Source organism: Pseudonaja textilis, chromosome 1, assembly GCF_049901715.1.
Source record: "Pseudonaja textilis isolate UNSWEBS1 chromosome 1, rPseTex1.2, whole genome shotgun sequence".
NCBI classification, from domain to species: Eukaryota; Metazoa; Chordata; class Lepidosauria; order Squamata; family Elapidae; genus Pseudonaja; species Pseudonaja textilis.
Genome location: NC_141990.1, coordinates 317,450,459 through 317,475,560, shown reverse-complemented (window position 1 = coordinate 317,475,560; position 25,102 = coordinate 317,450,459). Strand labels below are relative to the sequence as shown.

The 25,102-nt window shown below is 47.6% G+C and overlaps 1 protein-coding gene across 2 annotated transcripts; it reads right to left on the bottom strand.

The window, feature by feature from the left end:
• Positions 1–566: 566 nt before the first annotated feature.
• Positions 567–20,336, bottom strand: DUS3L (dihydrouridine synthase 3 like). 2 transcript variants are annotated; one of them, XM_026722460.2, is made up of 13 exons: positions 19,943–20,336; positions 17,835–18,132; positions 15,632–16,213; positions 14,152–14,193; positions 9,728–9,880; positions 8,490–8,606; positions 6,907–6,972; positions 6,604–6,714; positions 4,980–5,076; positions 4,140–4,215; positions 3,674–3,862; positions 2,259–2,387; positions 567–722 (listed from the first exon to the last, which is right to left on the bottom strand). In XM_026722460.2, exons 1-13 carry the CDS (start codon positions 19,975–19,977, stop codon positions 650–652), a joined length of 1,968 nt encoding a protein of 655 aa, XP_026578245.1. In that variant the 5' UTR covers positions 19,978–20,336; the 3' UTR covers positions 567–649. The 2 variants fall into 2 exon arrangements, with proteins under 2 accessions (XP_026578245.1, XP_087778688.1); XM_087922562.1 differs by having other exon boundaries at positions 19,809–20,071.
• Between the last annotated feature and the right edge of the window lie 4,766 nt (positions 20,337–25,102).

Sequence of the window (25,102 nt, the reverse complement as noted above, 5' to 3'; positions counted from 1 at the left end):
CAAATAATTTAAATTAAAATAATAATAATAAAAGGTGGTACATCAATAAATACAGGTAACCCCTTGAACTTGCGACTGCTTCTCACCGCTTAACGGCCGTTGCAGCATCACCCGCATGGTCAAGTGATCAGAAATCTTGGCAACGGACTCATATTTATGACGGTCGCAGCGTCCTGGGGTGGGTGTGTGTGTGTGCCACGCGATCCACAAGCAAAGTCTTGAGAAAAGGCCTGCAGGGATTCACTTCACAGCCGTGGCAAGAGACGTTGTAAAATGGGTCAGAGCTCACTTAGCAACCGTCTCACTGACCAGCTTTGTGGTCGTAAACCGAGGAGTACCTGCAAATCTGGAGTGGGGGCTCCCCAAGAAGAGGCCAGGCAAGAGAGCGGAGCCCTTCGAGAGGCTGGGCTGAGCAACCTACCCACCCACCCAAACACACCCAGGTCCTGGGGAGGGCGGGGGCTGGACTAGAAAACCTCCGGGGTTCCTTCCAGCTCTATTCTGATGGATTTGAAGGGGAACCGATTGGGGAAGCCAAGGAACGTAGTAAGCCAGCAGTCAGGTGATTTTTAAAAATAAAAAGATTTCTTTTAATGATTCAAATAAGACACGCAGGTAGCAGGCGGACGATGTTGGCGCTTCAGCCCCGCTATTTGTAAGAGTTCGCTTTGTGCTTCGGCAGGAAGGAGAAGTTGGCGGGAACGCGGCCCAGCAGCATCTCGCTGGGGGAAAAAAAGAAAAAGAAGAAGAGAAACTTGGATTATTGAGGATGAGAGGAATTCAGAAGGGAGCAGCAAGGCGAGGCTATGCGCTCTCGTACCGGATCTTTTCATTATAATTCGATACATTTTCATTTTATTTTATAGCATTCGAAAATTCCAATTTCAATTGAACAGTGTGTTGTCTGGATGCAAATCGTTTTTAGGAAGTCATCATCATACTATTTACAACAATATTATATTGCATTAATATGAACAGTTGTCAACGGGAAAGTTGGGGGGAGAAGGGGTTTGAAAGAGCATTGCAGCAGCTTGGAAACCAAAAGTGCATTCCATGCAGTTTTTCAGAGATTGTAACTAGGTGACTGAAGGGTCTGCTGTGCACAATTCTAACTGGAGAATGTGATTGATGACTCTTGGCTAATGGATGTGTCCTACTGGAGAATATTAATTATGGTATTCATATTCCCCAATGAGGCCCATCCTTACAATTTTTATTGACTGTTTCCTAGTATAATTTGATTGCTTATTGTACCCTGTGACTATTATTGTTGTATCTTATGATTCTTGACTCTTGGCGGATGTCTCTTTTCTTTTTATGTACACTGAAAGCATTTGCACCAGAGACAAATTCCTTGTGGGTCCAATCACACTTGGCCAATAAAGAATTCTATTCTATTCTATTCTATTCTATTCTATTCTATTCTATTCTATTCTATTCTATTCTATTCTATTCTATTCCATTCCATTCCATTGTATTCCTATTCTATTCTACCCTTCATTCCAATATCTAATCTAATCTATTCTATTCTATTCTATTCCATTCCATTGTATTCCTATTCTATTCTACCCTTCATTCCAATATCTATTCTATTCTATTCTATTCTATTCTATTCTATTCTATTCTATTCTATTCTATTCTATTCTATTCCATTCCTATTCTATTCTATTCTACCCTTCATTCCAATATCTAATCTATTCTATTCTATTCTATTCTATTCTATTCTATTCTATTCTATTCTATTCTATTCTATTCTATTCTACTCTATTCCATTCCATTCCATTGTATTCCTATTCTATTCTACCCTTCATTCCAATATCTATTCTATTCTATTCTATTCTATTCTATTCTATTCTATTCTATTCTATCCTATTCTAATCCTATATTCTATTCTCGGGGGGTGGGTGGTGGAAGGGAAAACCAGGGTCAAGGGTGACAATGAATTCTGTGCCTCAGAAGCACCCAGGCAGTGCTGGACATGTGAACTCCCCATAAATCCTGTTGAAGTTTTGGAACTTTGGCTCGAGACTCCTGATTTAAATGAGGGTAACTGCCGGAATCCTGACACCATATTAATATTAACAACAACAGTAACTATACTATTTGGCTAATCAAGTTAATGAATCTTCTTGATATCACTCCTCCTTTCATGTATTTCCCTGTGTCTCCAGCTCCTGTTTTTGTCAGTTAGCAATTGATAAAACAAGTCCCAAGTCAAAATCGATTCAGTTTCTTCCTTTCCCTTCAGCGTCTCGTACCTGATCTTAATCCAGTCATCCACGTTCTGGCTGGCCATTAAGGTCTCCAAGTAGTCTCGGCCCAGGTAGTAAGGGGGCCTTTCGTTGATTCGCTGTGGGGGGCACTCCAGCAAGCCCACGGGGATGTACCTGAGCAGTGCCCAAAAAAGGAAAAGTGAGATGCCCGTGGAGACACTCAGCCATCCTGGTCATGGTTGTTCCAAAGGGTGCTTTGTCAAGAGGCCGCTGGACTTTCTGGTTTTGTTTTTTGGAAGATTTTGTTTTGCTTCTCATTCAAGAAGCTTCTTCCGCTCTGACTGGATGATGGGGAACGGAAATCTGTAGACACGCTCAGCCGTCCCGGTCATGGTTGTCCCCACCATCTAGTCAGAGCGGAAGAAGCTTCTTGGAGGAGAAGTGAAACATCTTCAAAGAAAAAAGAAAAAAACAAGGAGGTCCAGTTTGCCTCCTCAAAAAAGCACCACCTTTGGGGAATAGAAGGATTTATATTCCTTGCAGACGGCTGGTCATTTGCGTTCTTTTCAGAGAGACGTTGAGGCCACTTGGAGATTTAGCTGTGTCCTCGGGGTCGCCTGAAAGGACTGTCTTGTAGACCAGGGGTGGATGATGTCCTCCGCCGTTCCAAGAAGGCTCCACGCCCATCTGCACCACTCGGGTGACCCTGAGGACACAGACAAACCTCCAAGTGGCCTCAACGACGCTCTAAAAGGATGCAAATGATCAGCTGTCTGCAAAGGAATATATAAATCCATTCCCCTCCAATCTGTTGGAACTGAAGAAGCTTCTTGGATGAGAAGTGATGCGTCTTCAAAAAACCAGAAAGTCCAGTTGCCTCTGGAAAAAGCACGTTTGAGTCCCTAACGAGCTAATTCCAGTTCTCTCCTGCAAAAGGGCTGTCCTGCCCACCACGATCATCCGCGTCAGAGTGTTTGCAGCGTGGCTGCTATTGTGAGACAACCCAGGAGCGAAACACAGCACAACGGAGGCTTTGTCTTTTAACAGTGGTTGTTAGGAATGATAGTCACCTAACAGTTGGGTTGGCAATATATAAACCAGGATAGTCATTTAATACTGTATCTTTTAAGAGAATACTGCAATTGTGATCGGCTGAGGTTGATATACAAGGCTGCTGTATACATACATACATACATGTGTTAGGTAAATACCAGGCAAGCAAGCAATCTTCATTACTCTGCACAGAGAACTACAATGGAGACAGAACACGAGGAGAAAGAGAGGCCCTCTCATAGCCTCCCTTATATAGACAGCTTCTTAAAGCGGCAGCACCCTGCTGACTTATCACCTTGGCTTACAGCCTTGGAGCAGCTGGTCAGCTATTAAATCTTCATTAGCTTAACAACCTGGAAAAATGTACAGGAGCCATGAAGGACACCCCCCCCCCTCCTCTTGCTCACCTGCAGAGGAAGGAAAGCCACTCCAGCAAGAACTTCCTGGTCTTCTCCACCCCTTGGGTGTCCGAGCCCCAGTGTTCCAGGCCGTAGTTTGTGTAGTCTTGGAGGATGTCCAGCCTCTCTCTGGAAGAGATGTCCCAGTGCCGCTGTTCCTTGATTTCAGTGAAGATCCAAGGTTTGATGAGCGCTCCCCTGTGTGACCAAGAGGAACAGTCGTGGCGGGGGGGTTATTCCAGGGGGAACTCGGTGTGGGCTGGTAGCATTTCTACACGGGCTGTAGACAGGGGCCTTTCCCAGCCCCAGATGACGGATGTATGTGAGGGAGGAGATCATCTGGTGACCTTCTGGCGGGAAGCAAGGGAGCCATTCTGAATTCTCCCTTAAGCAATGTAAGTTTTACACACACACACACGCACGCACACATGCACACACACAAATATTAGAGGAGGGAAGAAGAGAAGCTGTTTACCGTGCAATCATGATTCCTGAAACGCCGCTCTGCATGGCTCGGTTAGCGTCTTCGAAAGAAAAAATATCGCCGTTTCCTGTGCCGCAAGAATAATTATAAAAATTAGATAGATAAGATACGGTAGGTAGATAGATAAATAAGACAGTCAGTCAGTCAGTCAGACAGGGTGAAGATGTCTTGTGGAGTAATTCAAGGGGAGCAAGCAAAGCCATTCTGAAAACAATGCATGTTTAACTATCCTGCAAGGTAGATATTGATGGATGGATGGATGGTTAGATAGATAGATATTGATAGATGAGATAAAGATGGAGGGATGAGATAGATATTGATGGGTAGGTAGATATTGATGCATGGATGGATGGATGGACAGATGAGATAGATATTGATGGATGGATGGATGGATGGATGTTAGATATTGATAGATGAGATAAAGATGGAGGGATGGATGGATGAGATAGATATTGATGGATAGGTAGATATTGATGCATGCATGGATGGATGGATAGACAGATGAGATCGATATTGATGCATGGATGGATGGATGGATGGACAGATGAGATAGATATTGATGCATAGATGGATGAATGGATGGATGAGATAGATATTGATGGATAGGTAGATATTGCATGCATGGATGGATGGATAGACAGATGAGATAGATATTGATGGCTGGATGGATAGATGGTAGACAGACACAGACAGACAGACAGGGTAAAGAGGTCTTGCTGACTAATGCAAGGGAAGCAAGCAAAGCCATGCTGGAAACAAGGCGCGTTTCCAGTGTCCTGCGAGGGCTGTCCCAGAAGGACTAGGGAAACGCCAGAATTGGCCGCCACTCACCGAAGAGGGGCATGGGGCTGGCCACTTGGACACACTCCGCGATGTAGCCCCAGTCGGCCATCTTCGTGTACCTCTGCTCCCTCGATCGGCCGTGGAGCTGACCAAGGGGCAGAGAAAGGTGCCGTTGGCATGGACGAAATCAACACAGCAAGGCTTGGCTGCCTTCCAGAGTGCCTGGCTGGGGAATTCTGGGAATCCGAAGCCCCCCAAGTCTTAAAAGTTGCCAAGCTGGGAGACTCCCTGCTCTCAACGAAAGAAGCAAGGCTGGAGGGAGCTTCCACTTCTCCCTCTCTCTCTCTCTCTCCGAAGCTTTGCTAGAGAAACCCCCAGGAAGAGGAAGGGCGGGACAGGAAGGCTACCCCACTCTTCCTCTCTTGAGCAGCACTCCACCCGCCCCACAACCCCCTGACAGGGAACAGCCGGGGACGAGTGAGCAGTCGGATTTGCCAAGTGGAGAAAGTGGCCAGTTTTAGGTCTCTGGGTGTTGCCCTAAAAGAGCGCCTGATCTGGGGGGCTCCCATTGCAGCCCTGGTCAAAAGGGCCCAGCAGAGATTATACCACCTGAGGCTTCTCAGGAAACAACAACTGAATGGAAAACCGCTGGTGACCTTCTACCGCTGCACCACAGAGAGCATTTTAACTTACTGCACCTCTGTGTGGTTTGCCAACTGCACGGTGGCAGATAGGACGGCGCTCCAGAGGGTGAACGTCATTGCCCAGAGGATCACGGGTTGCCCTCTCCCCTCTTTGGAAGAGCTTTAGAGCTCCCGCTGCCTTAAGAAAGTTCAAAACATCCTCAAAGATCCATCTCATCCTGGGAACCCCCTTTTTTTTGAACTATTACCATCCGGCAGACGGTCCAGGATAATAATAAAACCAAGGACAAATAGGCTGAAAAACAGCTTCTATATCCCAGGGCAGTAGCTCTGTTGAATTCTGCTTTATAGTGCATTCATGCAGTGGCCCCCAACCTTTTTTGCGCCACGGCCCGGTTACCGGCATCACAAAATGATCCGCGGCCCGGTACTGGCATCAGCACGCACGACCAAGGCAAGGCGAGCCGAGCGACCGGCCAGCCAGCCGTCCCCCGCTTCTCCCCGCCACCTTCAACTCCTCCTTTGTACCTTTGTCGATGGGCTTCGCTTCGGGACGGCTTCGGGACGGTCGCTCGGCTCGCCTTGCCTTGGGTGTGCTGAAGGAATCCTCGCGCCTTAGTTTCGTTCGAAGCCGCCGCCCCTCCCCTTCGATGAAACTAAGGCGCGAGGATTCCTTCAGGACCCAAACGCCGCTTTCCCAACCGGAAAAGCTCACCCGGAAGCACTTTCTCGTCAAACAAGATGGCGGCGCCCAGCAAACCGGCGGCCCCGGTAGGAAATGTTCCACGGACCGGTACCGGTCCGGTGGTTGCGGACCCCTGCATTCATGCAAGGTCAGGCGCTTTCCATTCAATTGCATGGAATGCGGAGGTCGTGCGTTTACGTTTTGTTTTTATAGTTATAATATAACGTGCACTGAAGACGGCATTTCATTTCGTTGTGCGGGGGTGCGAGGACGGTAAAGGAGACGGAGGCTAAAACCGAAGACCTCCATCCCAACCGGGGTGAGGGAAGCAGGCATCCTATACCGTGACCAACGAGGCTCCCCATTCTCGGAGGTTGGGGATCAGTTTGTGAGCCAGGTTCGTTTTCTCTTGCACGCCCGTCCTGATCTTAACCGTCAGGGGAACATCCAGGACCTGAGAGAGGGAGGGAGAGAGAGGGAGGGGGAGAGAGAAGGAGGGAGGAAGGGAGAGAGGGAAGGAGAGGAAGAGGGAGGGAGAGAGAGAAGAGAAAGAAAATTGAGCCCATGTGTTGTCCCACTCACCCATTAACGGTGGCTCGCCGGGCTTCTTAATGGTCCCCTGCCCCTCCCTCGGCCGCTGACTTACGGAGTTCATGCCTCGGACGATTTGCTCAAACTTATTGGTTCGCGTCATCAGCGCACATCCGCCCCCCTGGGAAGGAGAAAGGAGAAAGAGGGCGCTCGCAGATTGTTTCTTTCGTTTGACAGGCCGCCTTGTATTGTTCCTTACCTCTCATTTCCCCCACAACCAGCCCACCACACAACCTCCACCTGCACAGAACCACAGGTACAGGTGCTTCCTTTTGCAGGCCTCTCCCTCCTTGACGGATTTCCGTTCTATTTCCTGAGCGATGGAGAAGCCCAAATTTAAAGGGGATTAATCCTCTTTAATGTCTTACCCCACTGGGCTGGGCTTTTTTTTAAAGCTGCCTGTCAACTCGTAAATCATTCCTGTGCCGGTTTCCGAGTTGCCATGAGGAGGAGGAGGAGGAGGAGGGGAAAGGCCGGAGGGAGATTGTAGCCTAGGCTACTGGATCTTCTGCCCATGAAAATCCTTGCGATGACCCAGGGTGGGATACGAAATAAACACAATCACAAAAACAGGTGAAGCCCCTTTTATTCCTTCACTTTGCTTCCAAGCTCCAAATATCCTTGACTGGAGACAAAAAAACTCCCCCACAAGCAGTTACAAAAAAGGAGGAAATGCCGTTTAAACTATTTTGCCTATAAATTATAAAGAGTAAAAGCAACACAAACCACGCTGAAGCAATTAAGGGAACCAGGCAAGATAAGGGCTTGAAGACGTCCACAGATATCGGAACACACACCGTGAAAGACGCCAAACTCAGAGAGGAACGACAGACTAGAGATATTTCCACGCTTTGTTTCCAGCGCTGGCCCATAAGCCTGTCCGTCCTTTTAACCTGTTCTCACAGCTGCAGCCCATGAAGAGGATATCAAGGGCCTTTCCTCCCCGGCAGACCATGCCATTCAGGTCTCTCCCTTATCCTCTCCTCCCTGCATGCCCTGGGATGGTGAGGGGACGGGCCTGGGTCCTCCTCTGATCTCCCAGCCTCCTCCACAACCTCCGGAGCCGCACTCCCACTCCCCGTCGCCTCAGAGTCAGCCTCCAACAGGGGCATGACAATCCTTCATTGGAGAGTGTGAATGGTGACACCCAGCCCCGAACCTGTTTCTTTGGAGAATCTGATTTATGACTCACCCAGAGGGGGTGGGGAACAGGGTCATAGGTGATAGTAAATTGCATGTCTCAAAGTTGGCTTCATACAAGTTAGTGCCGGGCTTGTTGATCCCAATAAAGCCCAAACTGAGACACGTAATTTACTATCACCCGTGACTCTGTTTCCCTCCCTCCCCGCGCCGATCCCCCCTGGGTATCATCAATCAGATTCTCCAATGATGTTCACGGGCTGGGTGTCGTCAACCACATGCTCCAATGAAGGATTTTCGTGGGCAGAAGACCCAGTTGCTCCTAACAAATCTTTAGGATTTCTTTTGAAACTTGGCTTGAGGCTCCTCATAGAGTTTGGGCAATCGTCGGAACCCCGACAGCGTCGGCCCATTTGGAAGCGGGAGCTAACCTTTATTATTCTCAGCCAACAGAAGGCAGCCCGTCCATCGCCCCCCCCCAAAAATCACACCGATTACCTTGTTGTAGACGAGATCAATCGGGCAGCCCACGTTGATATCCACGAAGTCCACCTCGATGGTTTGGTTCAGAAGCTCGGCGCATTTCGTCATGGTGTCTGGAAAGGCTCCTTCCAGCTGCAAACGGAGGAGACGCCAAAAAGTGAGCAAGGCACCAGGGAGCCCCCTAAACAGAATTAACCGAGTTGGAAGGCACCCCAGAGGTCTTCCAGTCCAACCCTTTGCTCAAGCAGGAGACCCTACGCCGTTTCAGGCCATTTGGAAAGCGTCAGCTCAGACGATTTCAGGCGTGCCTCGTTCTACACCTGTAATGATTTACCTAGAATTAATCTAAGAGGCAGCGGAATGGCTTTTCACGCATTCTGGTTTGAACCTGGCGCTCGTACAGGGAGAAAAAAATTACGATCCCAGCAAAAGCCAATGGGAATCAGTTAAGAGGCCAAGTAGATACCGGGAGTAGGCAGAATAACACAGTTGGAAGGGGCCGTGGAGGTCTTCTAGTCCAACCCCCTGCTTAGGCAGGAAACCCTATACCGCTTCAGACAAATGGCGGCCCAATCTCTTATTTCGAAGCACCGGTTATAAAGCATCTACATTACTTCTGGTGGCAAGTAGTTCCCCTGGTGAATTGTCCTCCCTGTGAGGAAATTAACACTCCTTCATTCCAGGTTGCTTTTCTCCTTGGTGAGTTTCCACCCCCCCTCGTTTCTTGTCCTGCCTTTGGGTGCTTTGGAGAAGGCGTTGATGCCTTCCAAATCCTGGAAGGCTGATATCCTGTCATTCCTAGTCCTTCTTTTCATCAAACTAGACCAGGGGTGGGTGGGTGTCAAACTCGATTTATAGGGAAGGCTGCATTAGGGCTGTGTTTGACCTCCAGGGTTGCCTCCTGCAACCCTTTGCCAGTGGGAAAATGGAGCTGGAGAGGGCCTCCTGGGCACCGTAGGCCTGTCCTTTGCGGTTTCCAGGTGGCCCCGTGGGGTAGATCTATGAAGCCCCCAACCCCCCCGGCCGGATCTGGCCCCCCCAGCCCTTGAGTTGGGACACCCCTAGACTAGACAGACCCAATTCCTGCCACCGTCTCCGAGGGAGGCCTCCATTTCTGCCGCTATACCTTTTCAAGGGGGAGAGAGAAAGGCGTCTTCTGCAAAGAAAGCCAAGCGGGTCTTCGCGGTTGAAGCTCGACTCTTGAGCCAACGGTCTTTCGGCCCTCGCGTTCCCGTTCTGCGCCGGGAAGCTACCTGAACCCCGAAGAGATCCTCGCTCTCGTGACGCTTCAGCAGAGCCCATTCCGAAGACTGTCCCTGGAGGAGGTTGGTGCACACCGCCATCTCTCCGCAGGTGACGTCCGCCCCGTAACCTTTGCATATCCGCCGGAAGGGAAGGTTGCCGCACTGTAAGGGCAGGGCAGAGGGCGGGAGGTTGAGGCAAGCCGGCATGGATTCACACGGCGGATACCAAATAAAAGCTAAGCGCTTTTTTTGGAAAGGAGACGGGAAGGACTCTTCCGAGAAGAAAAAGACTGGAGTGACTCAAATTAATTAGGATGGTTTTTTTTTAATGATAGCTTTTCCCTGAAAATACGACCTGCCCTGAAAGTAAGTCCTAGCCTGATTTTTACACATGCGCCCAATATAAGCCCTACCCCCAAAATAAGCCCTATTTAAGATCCCACCCATTGCAGAGTGGATGGGTAAAAAATTAAGCTACGGTGGGGATGGGTGTGTGTGTGTGGAAGTGCCCTACTACTTCCCTTTGGGCAGGTGTAGCCAGGCCTCGCACACTCCGACACCTACCTGGCCAGCCCATTTCTTCTGCAGCCAGCAAGACCGGCAAGACTTTCCTGATGGCTTCTGTAGCTGAGAACAAAGCTCTGGATCGATCCTGAGCTCTGTTACGGGATGCGGGAAAGCTTTGCCAGCTGCAGAAGAAGAAATTCCTGAAGGCCTCGGACAGCGAAAAGGAGGCTGGGGGCGACGTACACAAGTGAGGTTACTCAGTGGATGACAACCCCCCAAAATAAGACCTGGTGCCTTTTTTGGTGGCCAAAAATATATATAAAACAGGGTCTTATTTTCAGGAAAACACAGTACGTATGTATGTATGCATGCATGAATGTGTGTGTGTGTGTGTGTATGTGTATGTATATGTATGTATGTATGTATATCTATATATATGATGGCAGATGAGATTCTGCCAAAACGTTGCTACAACTTTAAAAGCACAACTACAATGATGTGGGAAAATACCCGAACAAAGCTGAATGCCATACATGTAAGTACCCGCAAAAACTTAAGAAAACATATATATATATGTGTGTGTGTGTGTGTGTGTGTGTGTGTGTGTGTTTTCTGAGGTTTTCGTGGGTATTTGTATGTGGATCTTTGGTTATTCGGGTTTTCTCCTGCATAACATTGGAAGTATCTAGGCGACGTTTCAATGAAGTCTCATTCATCATCTTCAGGCTTGTGTCTTTGGCTTTGTGCTTCTCAGAGTAAATTTCTGAGAAGCACAGAGCTGAAGACACAAGCCTGAAGATGATGAATGAGACTTCATCGAAACGTCGCCTAGACACTTCCAATTTTACGCGGGAGAAAACCCGAATAACCAAAGATCCACCCACACACACCCACACACATATATATATGGATATAGTTAGAAAACTTTTAGCTTTGCATGTATGAGTTACGTATGTAAAGTATATGCAGATACGCCGGGTTTTTTAAAGTAATGCTGAGCAATATTTTAAAGTTGGTAAAATATTATGGGCTGGATTTGAAAATGTGAGGAGGAACGTTATGTACTGTTCCCCACAGTAAGGGAAGCAGAGCGGGTTTAAAATGTTTCCTTTATCCAGATAAAGAGATTATGTTTCATTTCGTCTCTAATTCAAAATTGCTTCTGGATTTCTGTGTTTGCAATGAGGAAAAATAACCATAAATGAAATAAATGAAACTCTGGTTCTGTTTTTGTAAATTAGACAGGCTTATTGTTGTAGAAATGGCTGGCGCATACGGCGGTGTAAAAGTTGTAGTCGTAATGTTTGACTGCGCCGAAGAGAGTCGGACGTTGGTGCCTTTTTCCTTTCCTTTTCCTTTCTTCCATTACACTCTACCTCCCCCCCCCCCCGTTTTCCCCTTCCCCTCTTCTTACTTTTCCATGTTTGTTTTTCCCCTTTGTGGCTCCCACCCTCTGGAACATTGTGCACCCCGAAATCTGCACCCATCCCATTGGCCTTCCTGAAGGACCCCCAAAAACCCAGCCCTGCAAATCTGGCCTGGGGCCCTGATGGAGACTAGTCATTCTGGGAGGTGGTTAGGGAATGAGAGACCCCCAAACTCCAGCCCCCCCTTGTCTACTCCTGCCCCATCTTAGCTAGTTTTCTGTTAATCAACTGGTTGTGTTTACTTGCCTCGATCTTTTACAATATGGGTAGTCCCTGATTCACGACAATTGAGTCCGAAATTTCAGTTTCAATTTGGTTCAGGCCAATTATTTTGTCATGGCCGTTTTTGCAGCCTTTGATACGCTTGATTTTAATTCTCTTGAAAGTTCACACACCGGACTTGGGTTAATCTTGGTGGTAACAAAAACCCAGTAAATCGAAAAGTGTACTCAGAAGTGAGTGGGAAAGTGTTGTGATGGGTTGACCTTTGCTTTTTGATATTCTTTGAGACTTAAGAATCAGGTTAGAAAAGGTTTAACAGATTTAACAGATAATCAGAGTTGGAAGGGATCTTGTAGGTCATCTAGTCCAACCCCACCCCACCCCCCACCCAAGGTGTGGGGGAAAAAAACGTAAGTTCCTTTTGCTCTTTGTCACAGGACTAGAGCTAGGCAGTCCCCGACTTAATGACCGCAACTGAGCCCAAAATGTCTGCTGCTAAGTGAGCCTTGCCCCGTTTTACCACTTTTCTAGCCGCTGTTATTAAATGAATCTGTCAACTCATAAAACATTTTGTATACACATTTTATAGTCGACAACAGAAAGAAGGGGGGGGGAATTTACGAAGAGCAGGCGGCAGTGTGGAATCGAAAGTACGTTCCATTCATATTTTCTTCAAAGACTGATTAGATGGCCGAAGATTCTGCAGCGCAAAAAAATCTAACTGGAGAGCATGATTGACGACTCTTGGCTATGGACGTGTTTCGTTGGATGATACGCCCAGAGGGGTGGAGGGTGAAAGGAGGGTGACAGCGACTTACGTATCTCAGAGTTGGCTACTGCCGGACTGTAGAATGTTACTTTCAAATAAATCCTCTTTAGTTTTGGGAGTGTGGCTCCAGGCTCGTGATTTAATTGGAGTAATTGTCGGAATCCTGACAGAACCACTGCACTTGTGAAGTTAGGAACGCGGTTGTTAAGTGAAACCAGGGTTCCCCTTTGACTCTGCTTCTCAGGAGGTCGCAAAAGGGGATCATGTGACCCCGGGACACGGCAACCGTCATAAATAGGAGCCAGTTGCCAAGGGTCTGAATTCGGATCACCTGACTCTGGGGATGCTACGATGGTCATGAAGGGCAAAAACGGTCATAAGTCACTTGGTTTTCGGTGCCGTTGGAACTTTAGCCCCTAAATCAATGGTCGTTAAGCAAATGGAAAAATTTTTTTGGGGGTGGGGCTCAATTATGGTTGTAAATCGAGGACTACCTGTCCGGCTAAGTATTTGCAAGATGGTGGGCGGGAGACACCTTTCTCGTCCCCGGGAAACCCAAAGAAGCTGAGAAAGCTTCTTGGATGAGAAGCGAAATGTCTTCAAAGGGGAAAACAAAACACCTTTTGGGACACCTAAGATTGGGGGAGGGTGGGAAAACGGCAGAATCCAGTGGGAGGGGGAGGATCGGGGGAGGGATCCATGGATTACTTCAGGGGAGAAGGGAACCATCGGGAGAGGAAGTGGGGAGATAAAAGTTGTTCTCCGTCCTGCTCTGGAAGTAGGTCAACCAGCCAGAACCGCTCCGTTCATCTCCTCCTTCCATCTCTCCACGGAGATTCGCCGTCAGGCAAGTCCTGGTTGTCCCAAAGGTGGTTTTCTTTTCCCCCCACCAAGAGGCCACTTTCTGGGTCTATTTTTCCCCTTTGAAGACGTTTCACTTCTCATCCAGGGAGCTTCTTCAACTCGGACTGGATGACGGGGAGTGGAAGGATTTAAAGCTGGTCATTTGCATCCTTTTTTTTAAAAGAGAGTCGCTGAGGCCGCTTGGGAAGTTTGTTTGTGCCCCTCAGGGTCACCTTGGAATTGCGGAAAGGACCCTGTCGTAGACCGGAGATAGGTGACGTGGTCAGCAGTTGCAAGAAGGCTCCACCCCCATTTGCACCACTCAGGTGACCCCGGGGACACAGACCAACCTCCGGGCGGCCTCAACGACCCTCTCAAAGGGCGCAAATGACCAGCTTTGTCTGCAAGGAATATAAAATCCATTCTCCACCATCCGGTCAGAGCTGAAGATGCTTCTTGGACGAGAAGCGAAACGTCTTCAAAAGAAGAAAACAAAAAAACCCACTGGATGGTCCAGTTGCCTCTTGGGGGGGCAAAAGGCACTCTGGGGACTCCTGCTTCCTCCTTTCTCCTGGCTTCCCCGTAAACATCTTAACTTGAGCTCACATCCCGAGCTTTCTAGGGTTTGTGTTGGCAAACTGCACGCTAGAAGGACGCCTCCTTACCGTGGTCAGAGGGGCCAGATAGAGTTTGCCACGCAGATCCAGCTGGAAGAGGAAGACAGGGAGAGAGAAACGGGTGAAGGCTGGAGAACCACGGAGAACCTGCTTCCTACCCAACGAAGCCCGGCAGGCAGGCAGAAACGCTGCCATTTGTTACTGGGCAGGGGTGCAGGGGTGAGTATTGGGGCAGGGGGTGCGCGTGTGTGCTTTGAGCCATGCAAGACTCAGCAGCCCCTGAAGGGCACCCCTCGCCCGAGTCTCTTCTCTGCCTGAAAGGAGAGGCCGGCGGAGGAAGCGGGAGCCGACCGGGGAGAGTCTCTGGCTCCCATTTCTTCCTTTTCTTTAGGCAAAGTCTTAAATGTAATTTGGAAAGAGCGGGGAGACTATTAGAACTCTCTTGCGAGGGAGGCGGGCGGTTTCTAAATTAATTAGACAGACACATAGAGATACATAGACAGTCAAATAAGTAAAAGTTAGATAATAAAGATGACATAGAGAGAGAGAGATATAGATAATAAGTTAAATAATAGAGATAAAGTTAGATAATAGATAATAGAGACAGATCTCCATCATCTACCAACTTATCTAACTTTTGTCTGTCATCCAAGTTAGAGAGGTAATAGAGAGATGGGACAATCAGACAGATAAGTTAGATGAGATAGCTGGATACATAAATGTTAGATAATAGAGACAATATAGACAAACGGATGGTAGATAAGTTAGATAATAGATGAGACAGAGAAAAGTTAAATAGACGATAGAGATGATAGACAGCAATAAAGTTAGATAATAGATGGACAGATACAAGATAGATGTTAGATAATAGATGATAGACAATATAGATGGACAGAATAGACAGGTGATAGATAGTAAATAAACGGATTAGCTAAATAAATAGCAAACAGACAGGACAGATCCCCCTCCTACTTTCAGTCTAATTCACAACCTCTTCCTGGTGTCGGGGGGAAAAACCAAACCAGAAGCTTAGCTGTACTTCAGAAAGATTGAAGAGAGAGCACCCCACAAAGGTTTCCCTTTTTTGATGAATGATTTTTGATGAATGTATTTCAGTTTTTCTTTATGTACACTGAGAGCATTTGGACCAAGACAAATTCCTTGTGTGTCCAATCACACTTGGCCAATAAAGAATTCTATTCTGTTCTGTTCTGTTCTGTTCTGTTCTGTTCTGTTCTATTCTATTCTATTCTATTCTATTCTATTCTATTCTATTCTATTTCTGTTCTATTCTATTCTATTCTATTCTATTCTTCTATTCTAATCCTATATTCTATTCTATTCTAAATTCTAATTCTATTCCTATTCCCTATTCTTTCCAATATTCTATTCTATATTCTACTCTATTACTATTCTCTATTCATTCCAATCTTCTCTTCTCTTCTCGTCTCATCTAATTCTGTTTTATTCTTTAGGATTCTGAGGTTTATCAGCCTTGAAAGCATAAACAACCAGAACCAGAACTCACCTTGGGTTTCTCAGAGGGCCTCAGCTTCGCCGTGTCTGCATCCGTCACCGCGCCCACCCTTTTCAGAGTGGGTTCCGCCGCAGGAAGGGGACTCGCCGCGGTCCCCAAGGCAGAACCGACACCTTCGGATGGGCTGGAGCTGTTTGGTGCCTCCAACCTGGCCATTCCGGGCTCCTTTGTTCCTTCAGAAGCGGGGCAGTCCGGCACCCCCGTCTCTGGCGCCGCCGCCTGGGTGCCAGGCTTCCTGGCCGGGGGGGCCTTGCCCAGAGAACGGAGGTACTCGCCCGATCTGGCAAAGGGCATTTTCTTCTTCCGGAGCTGCTGCTGGACGTCCTTGCTGAGGCTGTTCCGCACCGCCAGCCTCCCTTCCCACCGCTTCAGGAGGTCGGCGTTCACCAGGTTCTTGTAGCCCTCTCCCAGGTGAGCCCCTGCGAAGCGGCAGGTGGCCCCGTAGGCGCACCTGCCGAAGGTCTCGAACAGCAGGCAGCGCCCCCCGAGGTCGGGCGGCTTGGCCGCCATGTACTCCTTGAGGTCGTGCAGGAAGCGGCAGCTGGAGCCGTAGAAGCATTTTTCCAGGCGTTCCTTGGGCGAGGGAAAAGAATGGGTGATGGGGGAAAACTGGCAGATTATTATTATTTTTTTTAAATAAAATGTTAATAGTCCCAAAGGTGTTTTTTTTTCTTCTTTCGGGAGGCAACTGGACTTTTCTTGTTTTTCCTTTTGAAGACATTTCGCTTCTCCTCTAAGAAGCTTCTCCAGCTCTGACTGGATGGTGGGGAAGGGAAGGGGATACCCCTTGCAGACAAAGCTGGTCATTTGCATCCTTTCAGAGGGTCGCTGAGGCCGCTTGGAGGCTCATCTGTGTCCTCAGGGTCACAGGACCGCAGGAACCAGGAGCGCCACTCAGTTGACCCCGAGGACACACAGGTAAACCTCCAAGCGGCCTCAACAACGCTCTAAAAGGATGCAAATGACCAGATGTCTGCAAGGGGGATAAATCCTTCCTATCAGAGCTGAAGAAGCTTCTTGGATGAGAAGTGAGACGTCTTCAAAAGAAAAGTCCAGTTGCCTCCCGAAAAAGCACCTTTGGGACAACCAGGTCCAGGATGACTGAGAATCTCTACAGACTTTTAAATTTTTATCTTTTGCACAGATGATTTTAAATTTGATTCCCCCACAATCTAAAGGCCTCTGCCTCACCGACCTCCTGGCCATCTGTCACCCTCACCTAATACGGTCTTCTGCATTTTGGACTGACCCCTTGCCAATTTGTTCTGAGCGTCTCCCAGCTATAGTGAAATCCTCTCAGCCTTTTGGGAATCTCTCTGCTGCCTCCTGTTCACAGAACTAGCAGTGACATGGTAGCAACCTTACAATACCTGAGGGCCTGCCACAAAGAAGACGGGGTCAACCGATTCTGCAAAGCTCCTGAAGGCAGGACAAGAAGCAACGGATAGAGACGAAACCAGTTCGGTTCTGTTCTATTCTTTTATTCTCTTCTATTCTTCATTACAATATTCTATTCTATTCTAAATTCTATTCTGTTCTATTCTACTCTGCTCTTCTCTACATTCTATTCTGTTCATTAAAAAAATCTATTCTATTTTATTCTATTCATTCCAATATTCTACTCTACTCATTTCAATATTCTATTTTACTCATTCCATAATTCTATTTTATTGCGCTCTATTTTATTGTTCTCTTTATTGTATTCTATTCTATTCTTCATTCCAATATTCTATTCTATTCATCTTGTCCTATTCAATATTCTATTTTCTATTCCTACTCTACTCTTCATTCCAATATTCAATTCATTCTAATCCACTCCTGTCCTGTCCTTCCAGTATTTGAGGGGCTGCCACAGAGAGGAGGAAGGGGTCAAGCTATTTTCTAAAGCTCTTGTAAGCCAGACAAGGAACAACGGATGGAAACTGAACAAGGAGAGATTCAACCTGGAAACAAGGAGAAACTTTCTGACAGGGAGAACAATCAACCCATGGAACAGAAGTTGCCCTCAGAAGTTGTGGGAGCGCCATCACTTGAGGCTTTCAAGAGGAGATTGGACTACCATCTGTCAGAAATGGTGTAGGGTCTCCTGCTTGGGCGGGGGGTTGGACTAGATGACCTATAAGGTCCCTTCCAACTCTTGATTATCTGTTATCTGACTCGTCTCCAAGCGTGGGCCACCCATAGACAAATTTACCTGAACTACGGAGGGGCACAAGCGCTGCTTTTCGTAATGAGTCAGCTTCATGCAATGTCGGTTCTTGTTCTGCCCCCGCAGCCTCTTCCGTCCCGGAGGCTCTGGGGCGCTCTCACCGGCCAAGGAAACTTCTGCAGGCTTCTCTTCCCCAGACCCATCACATTCTAGCTTCTGCAGCTTGGCGGGAGGCTCGTCTGGCTGGGCGGCCTGAAGATCGTTGTGTGCCCCATCTGAATCTTTCCTCGGCTTCTCTTCCTTCTCAAGGTAGGCGTGGAAGTCCTCTTTCGTGCAGCGGTATCTCAAGGGAGAAAGATTGCAAACCCTCTCTTAATTCGGGGGGTTTTTAAATCCCTTTTGCCAGTTTCTATCCCATCTGATCACTCCCCCCTCCCTCCCAAAATCTGTTCATCAAGCGGGCAATTCCCAAGCATGTTTAATTTTTTATTTGTAAGGTTGGAGGGCGACTGTCCCAAAGGTGCTTTTCCGAAAGGCTTTTCCTGGACTTTGCTTTTCCTTGTAGATGTTTCGCTTCTCATCCAAGCTTTCGTTGGCTCTGAAAATCGAACTAAAGACGTTTCTTGGATGAGAAGGGAAATTTATGGTCACCATACCTACAAAAAAAAAGAGGTTGAGACTTTGGAAATAGTGCAGAGAAGAGCAACTAAGATGATCAAAGGCCTGGAGACTAAAACACATGAAGAACAGCTGCAAAATTTCGGCTTGGCTAGTCTAAAGAAAAGAACAATTAGGGGGGACATGATAGCAACATTCCAGTATTTGAGAGGCTGCCCCAAAGAAGAGGGAGTCAATCTATTCTCCAAAGCCCCTGAAGGCAGGACAAGAAACAGCGGATGGAAACTAATCGAGGAATTAACCTGGGACTAAGGCGAAACTTCCAAACAGAGAGGACAATTAACCAGTGGAACAAGTTGTCACTAGAAGTTGTGTACGCTCCATCCCTGGAGGCTTTTAAGAAGAGACAAATAACAGATAATCAGATTTGGAAGGGACCTTGGAGGTCATCTAGTACAACCCTCACCCCACCCCACCCAAGCAGGAGACCCTACACCATTTCTGACCGATGGCAGTCCAATCTCTTCTTGAAAGTGTCAAGTGATGATACTCCCACAACTTCCGAGGGCAACTCCTGTTCCATGGGTTGATTGTTCTCACTGTCAGAAAGTTTCTCCGTTGAGTCTCTCCTTGTTCAGTTTCCATCCATTATTATTCCTTGTCTGGCCTACAGGCGCTTTAGGAAATAGCTTGACCCCCTTCCTCCTCCTCTCTGTGGCAGCCCCTCAAATATTGGAAAGATGCTCTCCTGTCTCCCCTGGTCCTTCTCTTCCCTAGAGTAGACATACACAATTCTTGCAACCGTTCATCGTAAGTTTCAGCCTCTAATCATCCTGGTTGCTCTTCTCTGCGCTCTTTCCAGAGTCTCAACATCTTTTTTTTATAGATGTTGAGACTTCCAAGTCATTTGTCTGAATTGCTGTAGGGTCTCCTGTTTGAGCACGGGGCTGGACTAGAAGACCTCCAAGGTCCCTTTTTCAGTTCTATTCTGATTCTTTGTTCCCCGAACAGGCAGGACAAGAAGCAGTGGATGGAAACCTGGAACGAAGGAGACACTTCCTAACAGGGAGGACAATCAACCAGCGGGACAGTTGGCCACCAGAAATCGTGGGCAGTTCCATCATGGGAGGTTTTCAAGAAGGGATTGGACAGCCACTCGTCTCCTGCTTGAGCAGGGAGGGCTGGACTAGATGACCTCCAAGGTCCCTTCCAGCTCTATTCTATCCTAAGCAAGGAGAGAAGCAGCCTGGAATTGAGGAGAGGCTTCCTTAACAGCGAGGACAATTCACCAGGGGGACTGCTTGCCACCAGAAGTTGCGGGGGCTCCATCGCTGGAGGCTTTTAAGAAGAGGCTGGATGTCTTGTAGGATCTCCTGCAGGTCGTAACTCCGAGGAACTCACGTGGGGCGGACAAGGTGGGGGGGCTTCCAGAGCTGCGAAGCGGGGAAAAGGCCCCGGGCAGAGAAAAGCTGAGCCCCCAAGGGCCTCGGCCCGCTCGGAGAGGTAGGCCAAAGCCCCGGGGCTCTCGTACTCACTGGGCTCGGATGGGGGCCACTCCGGCCGCCTCCATGGCTGGCCTGCCTTCCCGACCTACTCGGAAGCGCTGCCGGTGGTGGTGGTGGTGAGCCTAGAGCGTCCCGGATGTTCATCAGCGTGCCGTTCTAGGAATTGTCCTCCAGGGATAACTGTGGCCGTGGGCGGGGCTCCCGAGGCTGGAAAAGCGTGGGAAGGAGGTTTCCTCCCCTCAGCGAGTTAGCCGGACTCCTTCAGTAATTACATTTAATTCGTTTCATTAAGTTCTAATGAGCCACAGAAGAAGAAAAGGGAGTCAATATTTTCTCTGTAGAAAGAAATATCTGTCTCGGCTTCGTCCCCTCAGTTCCCGCTGCCCGCCTTTTCGCGGCGCGATTGATTCCCTCTTCAGCCAATGAGGGAACAAGAGCCGCCGGACGGGAGCTCCGTGCGGCAACGGGGCGGGACTCTGACCGGAAGTTGGCAAAAAAGGCGCCAATTCTGAGGCGATGCCTGTGGCGGAACTGCCTCGGAAGTGTTCCCGCTCATTGTGCGCTCAGGAAAGCGAGGACTGGAACCTTGACTCGCATTTAAGGACCGCAGCAGGATTTCCTAGCTAGCCGGGGGAAGTGAGAACAACCAACTAATGGAACAGAAGTTGCCTTTGGAAATTGTGGGAGCTTTCACCCCTGGAAGCTTCCAAGAAGAGACTGGACTGCCATCTGTCAGAAATGGTGTAGGGTCTCCTGCTTGGACCGGGGGTTGGACTAGATGACCTACAAGGTCCCTTCCAACTCTGCTAATCTGCGTACGTGGAATTCTGCCCATCTTAAAGAGGCCAAACTTGAAAAACACTGCTTTGGATAGATGTTTTCCCCCATTTTCTTTTGAATCTGCTTGGGAGAGATGATCTTGCCCTCCCCTCCATGGCTGGGGAGGACTCTGAGCGTCTTATCAAGGCTTTCCCTGCAACGTTTGTGTTTCTTTGTTTATAGGAGAAAGGCTTCTTGTGTCAGTGGAACCAGACCCTATAGCAGGAGATGGCAACTATGGTTTTTTTTTTTAATGACCAAGAGCTCCCAACAGTGGGAACAATTAACCAGTGGAACCGCTTGCCACCAGAAGTTGTGGCCAGTCTAGAGAAAAGAAGAATTAGGGATAACATGATAGCAGTCTTCCAGTATTTGAGGGGCTGTCCCAAAGATGAGGGGGTCAAATTATTCTCTAAAGCACCAGAGGGCAGGACAAGAAACAACAGACAAACTCATCAAGGAGAGAAGCAACCTGGAATTAAGGAGGAATTTCCTAACAGTGAGGACAATTAACCAGTGGAACAACTCGCCACTAGGAATTGCGGTTGCTTCCCTCATTGGAGGTTTTCAAGAAGAGACCTCCTGTTCGACCTAGTGTGAATAAAAGTCTTAACATTTCATCAGTTGTGCCTTGGGATACGTAGGCTGCAGGGGTGGGTTTCTACCGGTAGAACCAGTAGCTCTGATGGTGATGTTTTTGCCCACTCTTACCTGATCTTTATTTCCTGATTTTTCAACTTCAGCTGCAGAATGAGGTACAGCTGCAGTTAAAAAAAAAAAACAAGAAAAGAGGGCTGTTTCAAAGGCTGCTTCTGATGACACGAATGAGGTGCTAATGAAGATTTATAACTATTTACAGGCTGGGGCTCACAGTGGGCAGGGAAGCTCCTAAATTCTGAACAGTAGTTAACCCTTTCGTATCCCACCCCTGGTAGGCTGTCACAAGTTTTGGGAAAATAAACTGGTTTCCGTTTGTCGGGCCTCTCAAGAAGGATTCAATTTATCAGATACTGTAGGCGGCACTATTGTACCATGCCAGGTTTTGCAGTGAGTCACTCCTGGCACTTTTAGGTACATTTATTTACTCCCGAGTTTATATCACCCTTAGCCCAATGAGCCTCAGCAGGTTATGTGATAGGTTGTATAAAAAATATAAAACATCCAGACTTAGATTAAAAACCCTAACTAAAAATCTATCATCAACTTCGGCCTAAAAGGAAACAAAAGATGGGTCAGTCCATGAACTCCTGGAAAGACTGAGATTTCTGTTCTTAGCAGCTTTCTGAAAACCCAACAAGGAAGGGGCAAAGTGGTCACAGAAAGGGACATTTTCACCAAGATGATGGTTGAAGTGATTTCTTGCAACAAAGCTCTGCAGAGGGTGCAGAACCAGCAGGAATTTCAAGGCGAAGTAAATCCGTTGTGGCGACTTGGATCCAGTTTAGCTCATTTCCAATCCTATTTGGATCCAGAGTTGTGATGTCAGTTTACCAGATCCTAGTTTAGGAGGTATTTCCTCCTAAAGTAAAAGAGCCCTTCTTCCTGAGGAAAGCATGCAGAAAAGTAAGGGATCCAATCAACTCGGATGTTTATTAAGGCCAAAGACTAGTATGGAAAATTAAGGGACACTGGTGATGACTTAGGAGAGAGGCTCTGGGCAGTTGGATAAAGGAAAAAGAAGACAGAAAAAGCTGGTGGCCTTTGAAATAATTATTCTGCAATTAAGCCTTTGGGGGTTTATAAAGAGAGACTGCTCTTATAATCTATTCATATAATGTGATGAACATAAAATGTTCATTGTTTATTGTTAACTGATCCTCTGAGCAGGGGTGGGATACGAAAGGGTTAACTACCAGTTTGGGATTTACAAGCTTCCCTGCCTGTAAATTGTCATAAATCGTCATTAGCACGCTGCCTACCGAGAAGCAGCTTTTGAAACAGCCCTCTTGTTTTTTTCTAACTGCAGCTGTGCCTTGTTTGGCAGCTGAAGTAGAAAAACCAGGAAATAAAGATCAGGTAAGAGCCCAGGTGGGCAAAAACATCAGCAGACGTAGAACCGGTTCTATGTCTGCCGCTCTTCAGAGCTACCGGTTCTACAGAGGTGGGCAGAACCGGTAGAAACCCACCCCTGCCTCTGAGTAACTGAAAAGCAGAATCTAACCTCCCCGTGTTAATTTGAGGTGCTCCCTACTAGGGGGGGAAAAAACTCACAAGAGGAGATGATGTTCCAGTGGCATCTGGCTATGTTAAAGTATGTCAATCACCAAAATAGTTGCTTTCCAAATAATCCCAGTTTCGTTGCAGTGGCTCATGTGCCACAGGAGTTTAGCTGGCTACGGCACTGTGATGACTGCTGGAGTGGCTTCTTCAGCCTCATGTAGAAGGAGACGGAGGACAAGCCAAAAGGTGACATTGGAAGAGATCGCGGTGGAAAGAAAGGATCAAGGGAGGACCCATTCATGCCACAATCGGTTTCTTTTTAAAAAAAATAAATAAATCACTTTTTCAAGTTACTTTTCTTCAGATTTTCTTATCCTGCCTTCACTATTTTTATAAGTAGTTCAAAGTGGCCTATCTCCTGCTCCTTCCTCCTCCTATTTTCCCCACAACAACTACCCCATGAAGGTGAACTGGGCTGAAAGAAAGTGACTGTCCCAAGGTCACCCAGCTGGCTTTGATGCCTAAGGCGGGACTAGAACTCACCGTCTCCTGGTTTCTAGCAGGCCCAAACTCTCAAATGTCATCTTGTACTGTGCTGGAAGCTACTTTTCTGTCTCAGATGTCTTTCGGTTAGTAAATTTGTGTGGGCTGAGGAAGTCCACAGTGAGAAACAGCCTTTTCACCCTCTTCCATTTTTTGTAGCAAAAGTTCTGGTTTTAATCTTTTGAGCCCTCTGGCCAAAGGCCCCTCCAGCTGTATTGGGATACAACTTCCAAATGACCAGCCAGCGTAGCCTCAGAATTGCTAAGAATCATGACAGATATTATTTACACTTATTTATTATATTTATATGCCGCCCATCAAGTGACTCCATCCAAGGCACCTGGGAGATCCTTTTCCAATTCCTAATTGCCATTAACATTACATTAAAAAAGGGAGACTTTTTTGTCCTTTCAATAGGATTTGTGGGTTAGAATAGGTGCTACCTGCCTCCCCCTGGATTGTTGTTTGTTTTGGCAGTGTAGGATTTTACCATTTCCAAAACTCCAGGTGTGTACCAGTTTGGAAAAACCACCCATGTGTTTGGACGCTCCATACTTCAGACCTTCAGGGTGGTGAGGGGCAGGATCCTGCTGGCCACGGGAGCCTTTGTACTGGCATCTAATCCCCCAAATATTTCCTTTAATCCAGTTGGTTCCAGGATGATCTTCAGCCTTCTTGTGTAACTCTTTTGTTTTATACACTGTTACACGCTGACTGCTGTCAGCAGGGATGAATAATTTGACATGGGAGTAAAGTCGCCCTGAATGCACCTTCAGAAGAAGGCGAAATTAATGAAAGAATTTCCCAGATGGAAACGGCGCTCATTTTTCCCACACAATGTTGTTGAAAGCTGCGGAAGGAATGAAATGCAAACCTTTCCAAGCTTCCCCTGATGTGCCCATTCTGGTTCAGACCAACATTTGTATTGAGTCCAGGTGTGTTTACCCTGACCGGGCTCCCCCTGACTCCCCTGTGCCCCTCCCAAGCCCCGAATCCTGTTCTTTTAGCCTTTCTTTTGTGACACGGTGTACGGCCCTCTTGTCTGCTGCACGCAATAGCCATTTGACGTACCAAACACCTGCAAACGTTTAAAAGTGTGGCTTTTCCCCCCTGGGTCTTCTAGAGTTGATTTGCTGTTTAGATTTCAAACGCCACAATCACTCTGCTCTAAAGGGTAAAAGGGAACACAGCAGATGACGGGAACAATCATACAAAGAATGGTTGTGGGAACCGGACATGGCTAGTCTAGTGAAGAGAACGACCAGGGGAGACATGATAGCAGTCTTCCAATATTTGGTTCACCACCACTGGTCTAGGGTCTCCTGCCTGAGCAGGGAGCTGGATTAGATGACCTCTGAGGCCCCTTCCAATTTTGTTGTCTATGGCAACGGTCTCCCTCCTTTCCAGCTTGGCAGTCCGGGGTGTGTGTAGGGGGGAGAGGAGATTGCTTTGTGTGAATGGTCGGCGTGCACGCGCATAAGTATAGCTCCATTTGTGTGAGTGCAAGTGCATGTGCCTACTGCTCAAATCAACATTTGCACGCAAGCGTCCACCTCTCATGCAGGTGGAGTTTTCCATGCAAGCACACATATATGTCGTTCGTGTGCATGGAACTGTGCATGTGTGCATATTCCTCCACCATTTGTGCGGCCTTGGGAGTTGGGGGCC